The 13949-nt window shown below is 44.0% G+C and overlaps 1 protein-coding gene across 9 annotated transcripts in view; it reads right to left on the reverse strand.

Annotated features, from left to right (window-relative positions):
- Positions 1 to 13949, reverse strand: part of HIVEP1 (HIVEP zinc finger 1) — a 108390-nt gene that overhangs the window by 68043 nt on the left and 26398 nt on the right. Inside the window, exon 1 of one of the 9 annotated variants that reach the window (XM_015854580.3) lies at positions 8544 to 8842. The exons of 7 other annotated variants lie outside the window; for them this stretch is intronic. In XM_015854580.3, coding sequence (XP_015710066.3) covers positions 8544 to 8583 — 40 coding nt within the window. In that variant the 5' untranslated portion in view covers positions 8584 to 8842. Of the gene's footprint in view, positions 1 to 8543; positions 8843 to 13949 lie in introns of those variants that run through there. One more of the 9 variants, XM_085540254.1, reaches the window with a different exon arrangement.

Genomic DNA, 13949 nt, shown 5'->3' on the forward strand with positions numbered 1-13949 from the left:
TATATGTATCTTTTTTGCCCCAAACTCTTTCTTCATTTAAAACTTCTCTAAACTGCACAGGTAAGAGTGTAGAGCTGTTTGTCCTCTACTTAGAATTCGTGTGGGTCTTCCTTTCTGCCCTGGGAACTGACACACCGTTCTGTCCCAGGCACTGCCCCTAAACCCATCCTCATCTTTCCCTTCTCCTCCGCAGGCATCACTGGGAAGGCAGCCAGAGCTGCTGCCCAGAATTCCATTTCCAATTACCACCCTGCCTCCAGAAAGACCTTACCTAGGTCCTGGCAGCAGGAGACTGGTGCTGAGCTGTGGAAAACGTCTGCCTCTCCCCTTCTGTAATGGGGAAGGAGAGAGACTCGCAACTCCAGCAAGAAGGAGCAGCTCCCCAGGCTAAAAACCGGGACTCCTCCAAAACCAAGCAGAGATGCCAAAGACAACAGCTCTCTCTGACGAAACGCAACACAAGCGCTGGAACTTCCCCATTTTCCAACCTACCAGAGTTCTCTGGCAACGAGTGCGTTTTCTGCTGCATCTTCCTGCCAGGCTAGGGTTACAGGAGTGTCTTCACTTATGTAACTTCATTTCTTGAGTACACAATTACCCAACACCCAAAGCACTCCAAGGCACTTTTTTTTTAAAATGTTTTAAATTAAATATATATATTCTTTACTAGGAGAGTGGTTAGGTCCTGGAACAGGCTGCCCAGGGAGGTTGTGGATGCCCTGTCCTTGGAGGTGTTCAAGACCAGGTTGGACGGGGCCCTGGGCAACCTGATCTAGTAAATGTGTATGTTTGGTGGCCCTGCCAGGCAGGGGGGTTGGAACTACATGATCCTTGAGGTCCCTTCCAACCCGGGTCATTCTGTGATTCTGTGACATACATACATACATACATATATATATATATATATATATGGTTTGCTTCCAGTTGGAACTTCTTTTCAAACATAGGTCTGTAAGCAATGTTACAAGAGGGTTCTGAATGTGCTGTAACCAAGACCCTCAGTACCCCCACAAATGTGTAAATTAGCTTATTGTCAGTGCTCCTCTCTGTGTGTATAGGAATGCAGGCCAAGCTCCAGGCTTGCAAGAGACCTTGACATTCACAGCAACCTCCTCCATTTTCACCCCTGCACCTTCTTCCTCCTACAGCAAGTCATCGAGTTTCGATGGAACATTCATCTGTAAGCCATAAAAGACAGTGAGCTATGCTAGCAAGCCTCACCACCCAAAACAAATGCCCTGTCTGCCATTTCAAACAGAAGAAAACCGCACCAGCTTTCTGACCTATCCCATTTTAAATGAAAGCCTTTAAGCCTTTACAAGAGAAAGAAAGTGGCAAAGGGCAGGATACCAACAATTACAGGAGTATTTCACCATGAAAAGCCAATGGGACACTGTGTTGGGGAGGCAGCAGCAGCCAAGACAACGCAAAACATTCAACAGTAGTAAGACATAGAAAATTGCACCCTGCATTTAAACAGTCATCAATGAAGCCAAACCAGTGAGGCACCTATACACAGGCCACAAGAGTCTTCCTACAAGGATGTACTGTAGCTCCCCAGGGCTTCCTTAAAGTACATTTTCCCTCCTGAACAGGTTTTCAGCCGAAGGCCATGCAAAAACTATGGAAATCTTCAATTTGGGTAGATGTTCAAGAAAAGAAATATAGCCTTAAAAATAATAACTGTATCTCATAAGCATTCCAGAATCACAGAATCACCCGGGTTGGAAGGGACCTCAAGGATCGGACCTCAAGGATCATGTAGTTCCAACCCCCCTGCCTGGCAGGGCCACCAAACATACGAATCCTGAAATCCATACTTAAGGTCTTAGATACCATGACAAAATCATCGTGGCTGAAGTGCTATTCATTCTTTCATCCAGAACACTATTTTTAGTCATCTTACGCAAAGGCAAATCTTATAAACATCCTATATTTGAAAGTACTGTAAGGTTTCCTGACTTCATCTCTAAGCTGTCACAGCCAACAGGTCTGACACAATACAGCACTGCACTGGGAGAAAGCAAGACACAGTACATCCCTGTCTCTTGTAGCACTCCTCGCCTATTCCACATTCTGCAGCAGAAGGAATTCTATAAGAACAACTTCATTTCCACAATGACTCAAGAGCAGCCACCAGACTGTACAAGAGCTTACAGACTGGTAGAGGAGAAAATGAAACTAGGAGGTTTCCACACAGGCTAAAAGCAAGCATAAGTGACTGCTCAGGGATTAGCAGCAAAGCACATCCTGATATTTTAATTATGTCTACCTCCTTCCTAGCCCTTTGACGTGCCGTCCATCACCAACTGCAGCCAGGGCTGCTGCAGGGCTCCTCTTGGCCTCCAAGACACCAATGGGACCAGCAGGTTGAAGAGACACTGACAAATATCTATTTTGTCTTTGGCATCACTTCAAGTAGAAGAAAAACATTCAGTTGTCTGAGGGAAATCAGACAGTTTTGCAGGAAGGAGAGTAAATATGAAGTCATCAGGATTTAAAGACGCGGCCTTCCAAAAGCTGTTCATGGTTTGATCTACGTGACCAAGAGATATACACTAAAAATGAACATGCTGCGTTTCTCTTCAATGCTGTTGAGCTCAAGATCTACAGCAAAAAAGTAAAATAAATAAATAAAATTTAAGTAACTCATTAGATTCTTGTTATACTACTGATGGCTGAAGACACACAATGGGAAACTATAACTCTTTATTGCACCATTTAACAAGACTCAGGCAAAGCAAACAGAAAATTTATTGGCAGTATATTATTTCCTGTTCAGATTTGAGATGGCTGGCCACATTACATTTAGAAAACGTTGCTTTATAAATATATCATGTCTGATTTACTTTGTAAAAGTAAAACTTGAAACCAAACGGTCTAACGGTAAAGCTTAATGCCAGAAAAACCCAGAAGGCTGCAGTAAAATGCACTAATAAACACATTTTGGGAATACCCCGTAGATGCCAATAAGAATTTCTGCGCTGTATTATCAAAGGAGCTTTAAGTATTGTACCACAAATCCCGTGTAACAAGAAATAGATGAGGCACATCAAACCATACGCTGCCCTCTAAGATTCCTTTGTAAGAACTCGTTTTCAAAAAGATCAGATTGATATCTTAGTACTGGAGAGTAAAATGCATTATATGGCACATTATCCCCCAAATCAAGTAACGCATATCCATAAAATGATGGCAAAATAAATTGAAACCTGTCATGGTTGGTAAGCGCACTGTTAAGGTACATGCACATCCTGTAACTGAGCATTATGAACACAGGAGTCAATACTCATTACAGGATTATGGTGTTTCAAAACCCTAAATGAATTTAAATTCTACTTAGTGATCTACTGGCTATTTCTCCTATACTAATATTACCAGAGGGCACAGTTAGCACTGCAGAGCCGGCCAATTTTCTATAGCTTAGGAAATGGCATAGGCTAGGCTGATGTCCTGCTTCCCCAGGAACACTGTAGGCTGTTATGCTGATAGGAAGATGCCTAGAAACCTAAATCTAAACCTACGTAGAAGCACTTTCTGTCAGAAAACATGTTACCGAAATCTAAACTGCTTGTGGATTCTATGGGCTTCTGCAAGTTCTGCATTGTGAAGCACTTCATCCAGAATGGTTTCATCATTTCCCAACTGAAGAAGGAAAAAAAAAAGTCATCCAAACGTTTGTTTAGTTTGATTGATTAACTTACGTGAAGAACAGCCACGTGGACTTCCAGAAGTGAAACTCGAGTCCAAGTGTTTGAAGTTTATAACAATTAAGTACTCTGCATTAATACTTACTTCCACCACAAATTGCAGAAGCGTGGCAAGTTGTTTTCTTTTTAATGTGAAAATTAAAATCTCCAAAGTTGTAAAGAATAACAAAAACACGTTTCTAAAGGTCTGTGAACATGATCTTGGTGTATTTTAAGTGCAGATCAGAAATAGACTCCACACCTATTACTTCAGTCATCTGACGTACAAGGAAGACATACATTAGCGCACAAGGAAGAGTTTGGCACACACTTAACATGAGTGGATTTAACATCTATTGTTCATTCACTTCAATTAACATATATACCCACATTCTGAGGATTCATTCTGCTCAGGTTTTAAGTGGTTTAGTAGGGCTACACTTTGCTTTTTGCACAAACAGCACTGTATGCATTGCAAACCTACAAACTCGATGAAAGATGCTGAAATTACGAGCTTTTTCTTTGTTATATATACACATTCCATACGCTTGTATGCAGGTAAATCTATGCTGAAAGGAATAAATGAGGTGAAGCTCATATCCCACCCCTAACTCACTTCTAGACACTGCTCTTCCACCAAGATGTTACCAGAGGAACATGAACAGTGATCCCATGCATAGAACTGGAGCATCTCCAGAGCAGAGGGAATCCTAAGCATCAGAAAATTGTTAACTGTGCTCCTTTGCTGAAATTCAGACCGTGCTCAGGCCAGCTGCAAGGGCTATGAACGATTTTAATAGAATGAAGACTTCATCTCACAGGTTTATTAGGAAACCAAACTTCCTGGCACAGTCCCACAATATCCATCCATCTGTGGGAACTCCCTTGTTATTACTTCCACTCCCCTGTGGCAAGCGACTCTGTAAAGCAGCCAAATCTCACACAAAGGTTTGCTTCTTCACAGCTCCACTGGAATCCCAGGGCGTAGATGAAAGCAAGGACTTGGCTGCGTTGGAAAGCATCCAGGAATGGAGCAATGAAAACAGGTAGCAATATGCCTACCAGCAGCACAGTGTTCCCTGTCAGACGGAGAACAAGGAAGAGGACGCTTGCTTTCGTACAGCTCAGTGAGAGAAACGAAGAGAACATGCAGGATGAGGCTGGGGAAGTGCACAGAGAATATTTATGGAGAAAAAGTCCTGGTCTCAGAGTTAAGGAACTTGCCTTGGATCAGGCGGGTTCGGTGCTGGCGCCAACCCCAGCCTTCCCGTGTGTCTCGGTTCGCAACAGCATTTCCATGCTGCCGTGATTTATTGTAATGATGAGTTATTGGATGTTTCTAAGGAACACATTTGCTGCAGAGACGAAGTCTCATAGAGATATTTAGACAGCTTATTGCCAAGAGCTCACATAAAACATCCCCTCAAGTTAACCCATTGTATGCCCTCCTTAGCATCATCTCATTTAGCGCACAACGATTCAAAGGAAGCCTGAGTAGTTACTATTCCATCACATATGGCAGTCATATCTAAAGTGGGGGCATGAACTCCTCCTACCCTTAAAAACTCTGGCAGAGCTTGCTAAATAGTTGGGCCAATGGCTTCCAAAGCAGCTGGTGGTGAGTGAAGGTGAGCAACCACAGTTCTCCTAAAACAGCTTGATTTTCAACAAGGGGCATTCTAAAAATCAGACCCTATTAAATTGTTTTCAGTCAGACTCGTGCAAAGTAAGCTGCCAAAACCTCTTTTACAAAAACATTTGACTTCTGTGTGTGTCTCCTAAATACAGTGTAAGCTAATTACTGCATGCACAGCACAAAAATTAGCATAGTTAGAAAACATTCTCTTCTTCTGACCTGCAGCAATTACTTCTATGATCAAAAATCTTAACATCGTGGAGGATCTGCAAAATCCCAGTGATGGGCTTTAACTAATTTTCCCAAGTTTTTTTACATCAGAAAAACTCACAGCAATTAAAACAGCGATCATCCATCTCAACTTCAAGGAGCTCCTGATGATTACACTCATAACTTCCAGGCGTGGTTATGGCCTACTTCAATCTCTTTGAGAGTGATCTTTCAAGATAAAACTTAATTACGAAGTAATAAAAAAGTGCCATTTTAACTCACAGTGGCAATAAAGACCTCATACATAAAGGCATGTTCAACTGGAATCAAATCCTGCCGTGCTCCACATGAGCTGATTTGTGACCATTCACCCACAAGACCCGGAGAGTCAGGAGCTAAACAGTGCGGTACGTCCATAAAGAGTCTCAATTGGACACCTAGACTGCACTAAAAGCGGGAGCATTGCTTTAAAGCCCAACCTCCACCAGCCCAGTTAGCAGAATGATGCTGGCAAAGAGAAAGTCTGCTCCTCAGCCTCCCTGTAGTAACCCACTTCCTAGATGAAAGCAAGCTTGTAGTTCATATTTGGTAAAATATGCCTCATGAACTTACCCATCAGATTTGATATTACTAAAAGATCTCCAAATATATTAATGGAAGATCTGAGCTTGGGCTTTCTTGTGGCTTCTCCCTCAAAATAAATCCCACTGTTGTACTGCAAGGCGCCTTCTCAATGTCTTTTCACAATCTGAGCCAGGAACGGATGAGCTGATATTAATAGCTGACTCTCTACATCATACTGTGTCCTGTCATCTGTCATCTCCAGCACCATCAGCACGGCTGGGATTAATAATCAAATCATAATACATAACAGACAAAGGAGAAAAAACTCTTCCTAATTTAGAACGTCATGAACTCCCGTATAATTATATTGACTGTACTAAACATCTGCCGTTTGTAAGCAATGCACAGACACTTAATTCCCTGTGACAAGCATACCTATACCAAGACGAAGATCCCTGACACTAGCTACATGTCACAGCCAGGCAGTTCAGACATTTGCACATCTACACAACTGTGCTGAAGACTCTGCCAATCCCGGCAGCTTCAGAGGAGCTCCAGGAGGAAAGCAGATGACAGGGCATGTGTCACTTCCTCCATGGAGGAAGTACTTGGTGAAACACTACCACTGTCAAAGGTAGCTGCCAAAACAGCAGCAATTCATTCCTTCAGCTGTGTGTGTGCCCAGCCTATCCTAAAGAATATTCAAGCTTCATCCGTCTTCATTTGTTTTTAGTTTTGCCAAGGTAACTGCGATTAACTTACTCGGTTTCAGTCTGAACTGCTTTGGGGTCAGGGGAGGCGAGGGAAAGAAAGGTTAATGCAAACGCATGTTTGTCTTACAAACCTAAATAAATCGCTGCTGTGATGTGAAGCAATGCTGTCTTTTAAAACAAATGTGTTAAATCCCTAGAGCTCAAACAACCAAAATGTTACTTCATTTCTTGAAAAGTAGTTGCCAATACTAATGAGCATCAGAGAAATGAAAAAGCTAAACTAAACACAAAGCTGCTTCCTCACAGACAAGCATCCTAAGGAGAGTATCTTTGCTACCCATAAAGAACAGCTGTACGCTATTCGACAGTCAACCAAAAGCATGTAAACATCAGCATCGGTTCTACAGGCTGCTTCAACAGGTACTGGGCCTGTTTCACCTACCAGTCCACATCAGATGGCTCCTTCCTGCTTTGAAACTGCAAACAGCACTGACCAGGAGTAACACACACTCAACCCTGCACATCCCCGGGGCTGAAACACCCAGCTTCCCTACCACAGCACTTCAGCTTCCAGTGTATTTCTCTCCTTGCTCGGCCCAGAGCCTGCTGAACTCTTGCATAATACTGCAGCAATAAATGTGAGGCTGGGCTTCACCCTGCTGCTCTTGTGCTTCTATCTTGGAGCGACGTTACTCGGCTGGATGCACTGCAAGCTCTGACTTCACTGCCAGATGCCCATGCACACACCTGTAGCACACACAGGCAACGCTCTGCTAATGGAAACAACAATGCTGTTTTGAAATGGCTTTTGTACAACACTCAACTTCCTGAAAATCGGTTTTGTGGGGACTTTGCTTCCCCCTCCCACTTCAAGCAGGGAAATAGATACTATCCCAGCTGTAAAATCGACTGCTAAAGCTGCCTTACAGCCCAAGGTCAGGTTTTTTTCTACATATATAGCTGCCTTCTCACTTTAATTCTTACAAACCTCTCTTAATCCATTTTTGTCTTTTTTCTTACAAATACCGTTTGTGACAAGCAAAGTGCCTTTGCTCATGCACACCAACGGAGCCTTTTCCCCTCAGTAATAGCTCAGGAGCTAATAACTATTTTTGAGCTGCTCCAGCGCAGCCAGACGCTGTTATTGGCTGTTTATGTAACAGGGAATTAACCCCCACCGACACCTTTCAGGAATCCATCCCCAGAGCTCACAGAGCAGCGCACAAGAGCTCGTTAATGCCATAAGCCCAAAGCCGCCCGCTCTGGAGGGTTGTCTCAGAGCAAAACACGCTCAACCCGCAGTTTCAGTCATGGAAGAAATTACTCAATTAATTGCAGACAACAAAAACAACAGGGTTAGAACTAATGTACAGTAAATGCTCCGTGGGTGTAATGCAAGAGGATTTCCCAGTAGCATGCTCTCACATCCTAACGCCTTTCTCACCCCACTGCTGGAAAACAGCTCCACCAAGTTCAATCCACTTCGGTTCTCCCCCCTACACGCGTTTGTGTCGAGCTGCGCTGCCAGAAAACAACGCTGTTAAGCAGGGCAGGGTCTGCGCTCCTTACACATGTTTTTAACAGCAGGAGGATCCGCAGCTCAGCACTTCTATTCACTCCCATACCAGACATCCCCTGTTCCCAAGTTACATCCCACCTCGGGGCGAGCCGGGAGCTGTCCCGTCCCCAGCTGCGGGATGACAGGCACCCAGCGGCATCGAGCGGACTCACCGGAGCAGGCGCTGCCGTTCCCCTCCGTCATGCCCTCCATGCATGGTGGAGCCGTCCCACGCGGGACCTGGGCACACGATGCCGGCGTGCGGCACCTACACACTCAGCACAAGGCTCCCAGAACCGGGCACGCTCCTCAACGCGTCCGCCCGGCCCCGACCCGAGGGCGGTCCCCAACGCCGCCGAAGCCGCGGGGCCGCCGCCTGCTCCGGGCTCGGCGGCCACGGAGGCGGCAGGGAGGCCGCGGGCCGGCCGCGATCCCCGGGCCCTCCCCCGCCACTGCGCCATGGCAACCGCGGTGCGGCGCGGCCGGGCCCGCCTCTTACGCAAGAGGAGGGCGCAGGAAGCGCCGCCACCGACAGGGTCTTCCTTCATGAAAACACTACAGCATGTTCTTAAGCCCCCGCTACTCAGGGCAGCCCATAAGAGTGTGCTGGAGGTTAAGCACAGCGTTCTCAAACAGCAGTTCGTCAGCACTGTGTTAACTAAGGGCACAGTTTTTTCTCCTAACTCCATCCAAGTCGCTGTGAACCAACCAAATGAGCTGCCCCCATATAATTTTAGCACACTCTGCCTTCAGAGAATGAAAACAGAAAATAAGTTTCACTTTCCGTTAAGAGGACAAACCCAACTTCATATTTTGTCCTTGTTTTTTCTTACTTTCTTCTCTGTAGGACCAACAGGCTGCACGCTGCCCCACATCCCTACCAATGAGTACCTGAACCACCACTGCCCACAACAAGCCCCACAGCTGCAAGCCAGGAGGGATCACACAGAACAATCCATGCATGTTCTTTATCTACTGATGATCCCTTCCAAAGCCAACTTTAAAACGCTGCTAGGAACGTGTTTCTGCCACTAACGGCCACAGATAAGACGGCTGCTTCTCAGTTCACATGAGGTTACAGGCACAGGCTGAGGTCTTTGTCTGTTGCACAAGTGACACCCACCTGCCCTTGATGCCCCCAGAACTCCTGACAAATAGCATAGGGAACAAGTTCCATACCTTACATACAAACATTACAGCTCATTAATGTTTGGCAGTGAGGTAAAACGGCTACAGCTGTGTCAGTTCCTCTTTCACAACACACCACCAGCGCTCTCAGCTGCTGATTTTCTACAAAGAAATGGTATCCACTGTTGGAAGAAGAGACTTTAAATCCATGCCTGTGGCTCTCCTTGCTGTCATTTAGTAATGGTGCTCAGGGACATGATTTAGCAGAGGGTTGTTAGGGTAGTATGGTTATATTTCAGTTGGACTTGATAATCTTTAAGGGCTTTTCCAACCTGCAAGCTTCTCTTCCCTCCCCCAAGAAGGGGCACAGCACCAAGGATACCAACTGTTTCCAGTCATTAGGCACCAGGGACCACAGCACTGCTGTTTATCTACATCCTTCTCGGAGTAATGTCAGGACGTATTACAAAATTAACCAATAATGAAACAGACTGTAAAAGTAACAGTCTCCATTTTCAAAAGTTGAACATCCAACCTATTCCACCAGAGTGAAAGTCCAAGTGATGAAATAAACCTTGAACTGTGTCCCGCTGCTGATCTACTCATTGCTTTTCAAAACAAATGAGTGCCTCATCCCAGACGCTGCAATTTAAGCAATTTAATCTGTACACGTGTCCTGATGACAGATGTCATGAAGAGAGAGCAGAAAGCCTGCAGAGAGCACGCAGCCAAACAAGAGTTTCCCTGATCAATGTCACTGACTAGAATTGCTGTTGAAATCACAGGGGAAGCCGAAGCTTACTGGAAGAGCCCTGTAATGCAATTCCAGGCAGAGCCAGAAGCAGCAGCTACACAGAGTTGGTAGTCTCCCAGAGTGGGTCTCATGAATATCAAGCAGTCATCCAGATTGCAAGTGAGGGGAGTAGTGAATAGGAGGAGCTGTTTACCACCTACTTCTCTATCTTAATTCTGCCTGCACCATCTAGTTAGCTGTGCCAGTGGTTTCCAGTGGTACACGAGCAGGAGAGGTGACAGAGAGGAGGCTCTGAACTCACTGACAGGGAGAACAGAGATGGAAAGGGCCACAGTCCTTTTGCTTTCTGATTTTCCTCATATTAAACACAGGTATCTTGCATATACATTTGGTTGTTAGTTTCATCTCAGTTACTTCATCTACTGCCGAATTCTAAATTCTGTTTTCATTAAAAACTGAAACAAAATTAGTGCATTTCTGGTGTGTAACACACAGCTGTCACGAGTGACAACGCTGCAGATACAGGAAGAGAACTCATTAACTAACTATTTTTGTTCCCATTTCCAAATAATAAATTCCAGAAATAAAAACTCAGTATGATACGTAGCCTTCATCCTAAGTCAGATAGCAAGACATAGTAGAAAAACTGCTGTAAATATGACTAAAATGTTTTACCTGGCTTTGAAAAAATAAATCTTGCATAGTCTATCCAGTGGTTTTGTCCCATTACACTATGATTTAAACTGGGTACCATGCAATTCTGAGCCATGCTCAAACTAAGTATCTCAACAAGTTTAAACTATATTTAAAACTGCAGTATTTTTTTTACTACTAGAGAAACCTAACAGAGGAACAACATGCTTGGAACATCTGTCGCAGTGATTGAAAGAAGTCTATGACAGGAATAGCAAACACTTATTTTCTTTTCTGAGATGCTGTCAATCTGTTGAAGCAAAGTATCAGTAAAGTAGACTGTCTAAGAGCTAACTCACATTGGCCTGTCTCCTCCCAGACAAAGATGATTAAAATATTCCCCTGTTGTATAACCCTGTCTGGTTGCTTATTATTATCTGCCATCTCTGTCAGGGTAGAGGGGGGGGTTGGAAAGCTTTGTCAAAACTAGTATGCATGTTACAGTGTGCTATGTAAAAAAGAATTCACGTGTCTACATCTAATACCCTCACCTAATGAAATTCAGATTTTCAAGCGTGTCAATTATTACTTACATTTAAATAACCAGCAGGATGACTCAACAGAATCCCAAAGATACAGCCCCCCAAGCAAGGCTGTCTGTCAGGAGGCATTCTGCAGAGCCAATCAAAGTCACGTGTATTTATTACACGTCTTTTCAGTAACGTCATGGGAGATGACAACAGAATGGCCGCTCACCATGCTGATGCTGGTTCTCCGAGGACTTCTGTGGTGCTCATCCCTAAGGTGGCCAAAAATCTTTCATGGTATTGTATGAAGGTGTACAAAAGGTTCTTTTATACAACAGTTCCCTGCTGCACAACTAACTACCATGAGGTGCCTTCCTCTTCCATGAAGATGAGGAAAGGAAGAGCTGTGTTTGAACTGCCCATGAGCATGAAGGTAAAGGAAACAGATTCACCAGAAAGCAACACTGTCTTACCAACAGCATCAGCACACAGCTAAAGTGGGCACGTATCCCTTGAACTCTGGAAGAATAAGCCTTGAAGCTCAGCTGGAAGATAGGCCAGTAGGCTGCTAGTACAAGAAAATGCTTGAATATTCACATTAGCTTATATTGCACTAAAAAGACTCAAATGACATCTGTATACAAAATACAAGCTTAAAACCAGCACGCTGCCTTCTGTGTCATGTTTCCTTCTAGATACAGGGTTCTTTACTTCGAGAAGTACTTTAGATCAAAGCCTTGATCTCGCCTCACATCCACTGGTCCTTTCCAAATGGCCTCTGAACTCTCTATTGTTCCAACTCCTTCTATCCCTTCTTAAACATCAACACAAGGACTCCAGCCATGCTATCCATTCTAAACTGCTCCTTTAGAGACCTAGAGATATATATCCGGCACATTAAAAAGGTAGGGCAGTTTTCTCTGCAGTTAGCAGGCAGGCAGAGCTCCTCTTCAACTAATTTATTTTAATGCTGCTGTGGTTTTGTTGTAGCATTAATTATGCAGTAGGGCACCCACAGCTTTGTGGAAGCATCTTTTTGAATTATTTACAACAAAATAAAAAAGAATCAGTAGTTACTCAGCATCTCCGAGAAACATGTAACTCTTCAAGTTCAGCACTGATCACAGAACATGCTAAAGAACAAATAATGTATTTAATGTGCTGGCATTGCAAGGCATAGTAACAGGTCAATGCTACAACTAACACCCCTTTACCTAGAGCCAAAGACACCTTGTGCAAGCCTTCAGAGCAGTACACTCATTCAAAGAGAAGAGCAGAAATTGTGGCTCAAAAGGACCCAAAGCAAAATATCAATAGAGACATTAAAGCTCCTGGATTCCCACATTACCAGTTGGGTTTTCTCCCCATCTGAAAGGCAGAAGTCAATGAGACAGCAAGTCTCAACCCAAACCTTCCTCTGCGGAGGTGGGTCTGACAGGGAGCTTTCCCTTCTGTTCTTCCTGCAGCTCCCTGACCCCAGACCACCACCAGTCCCCAACCCAGCACTACTCAGCTGGGAACCTTCACTGTGATGGAAGACAACATGCAGGCAGCAGGTTTCAGGAGAGCTCCCTCAAGGCTAATGAGGAAATATCAAAACGATCTACAGCGTGCTTATGGCTGCGTGCATCTCCAAAAGCATTTAGAGGCAGATTCATAAACAATGGGATTGCGCCTGTCAGTATGAGCTTAAGGCCCATAATCGGGATCAGACACTACGACTTGAACCGCAGCGCTCAACCGCAGCAGTTGCTCCACTTCTGTCCATTTTCCAACAACTTCTGCTGATTCAGTTGCTAAAATTGCTGACATCCCTCCCCTCGTGCACCAAGCAAACTCCTCGCACACACATGCACACACAAATAATATAAACAGGGAAGGAGGTTTGAAACAAGCAGTATAGAAGAACTTCAAATATATATATATATATATATATATATATATATATATATTTCCTTTCTTTAGCCACCTCTCTTTTTTTTTTAAGTACTCATATTAAGTGCTATTCTGAATAGAAGCAGCTGAGCAAACAATCTTCGGATTACTGGAAAAAATACAGTGGTGAGATTTTGCAGGCTTTTAGCCCACTACAAAGACCCACAGTTTTCTGCCTAATCTGAAAGACAAATTGTTTCAACGAGTGAGGAGAGTGAGGATTTCCCCTCTCTTCAGAAAGCAGAAACTCACCACGTATGTGTAGCCTAAACAGCCAAGAAGATTCCATTCTGCACCCCAGACCGTAACGCAGCAGTAGCACTTTGGCATTCCAAATGTGAGACAAAAAAAATTAGGGAAAATAGTCAAGTACCATTTCTTCATACGTACAAAATTAGTGCTACCATTCAAAAGCAGATACACACAGATAAAGTGAGTTTCTCTAGCACTTTATATAAAAATTGCTTCAGCAGAAATTTCTTTGAACATAGGGTATGAAAAGGTCAAACTACTTGGGCTATAAAGTGACAGCAGTCAGGCACACAACCAAGGAAACGTTAACATCCATACTTGTAACGCTAATACCAATAATAGTACTGTCT

The sequence above is a fragment of the Coturnix japonica genome, chromosome 2 (assembly GCF_054131305.1).
Source record: "Coturnix japonica strain WE chromosome 2, WE-NBRP24, whole genome shotgun sequence".
Taxonomy (NCBI): domain Eukaryota; kingdom Metazoa; phylum Chordata; class Aves; order Galliformes; family Phasianidae; genus Coturnix; species Coturnix japonica.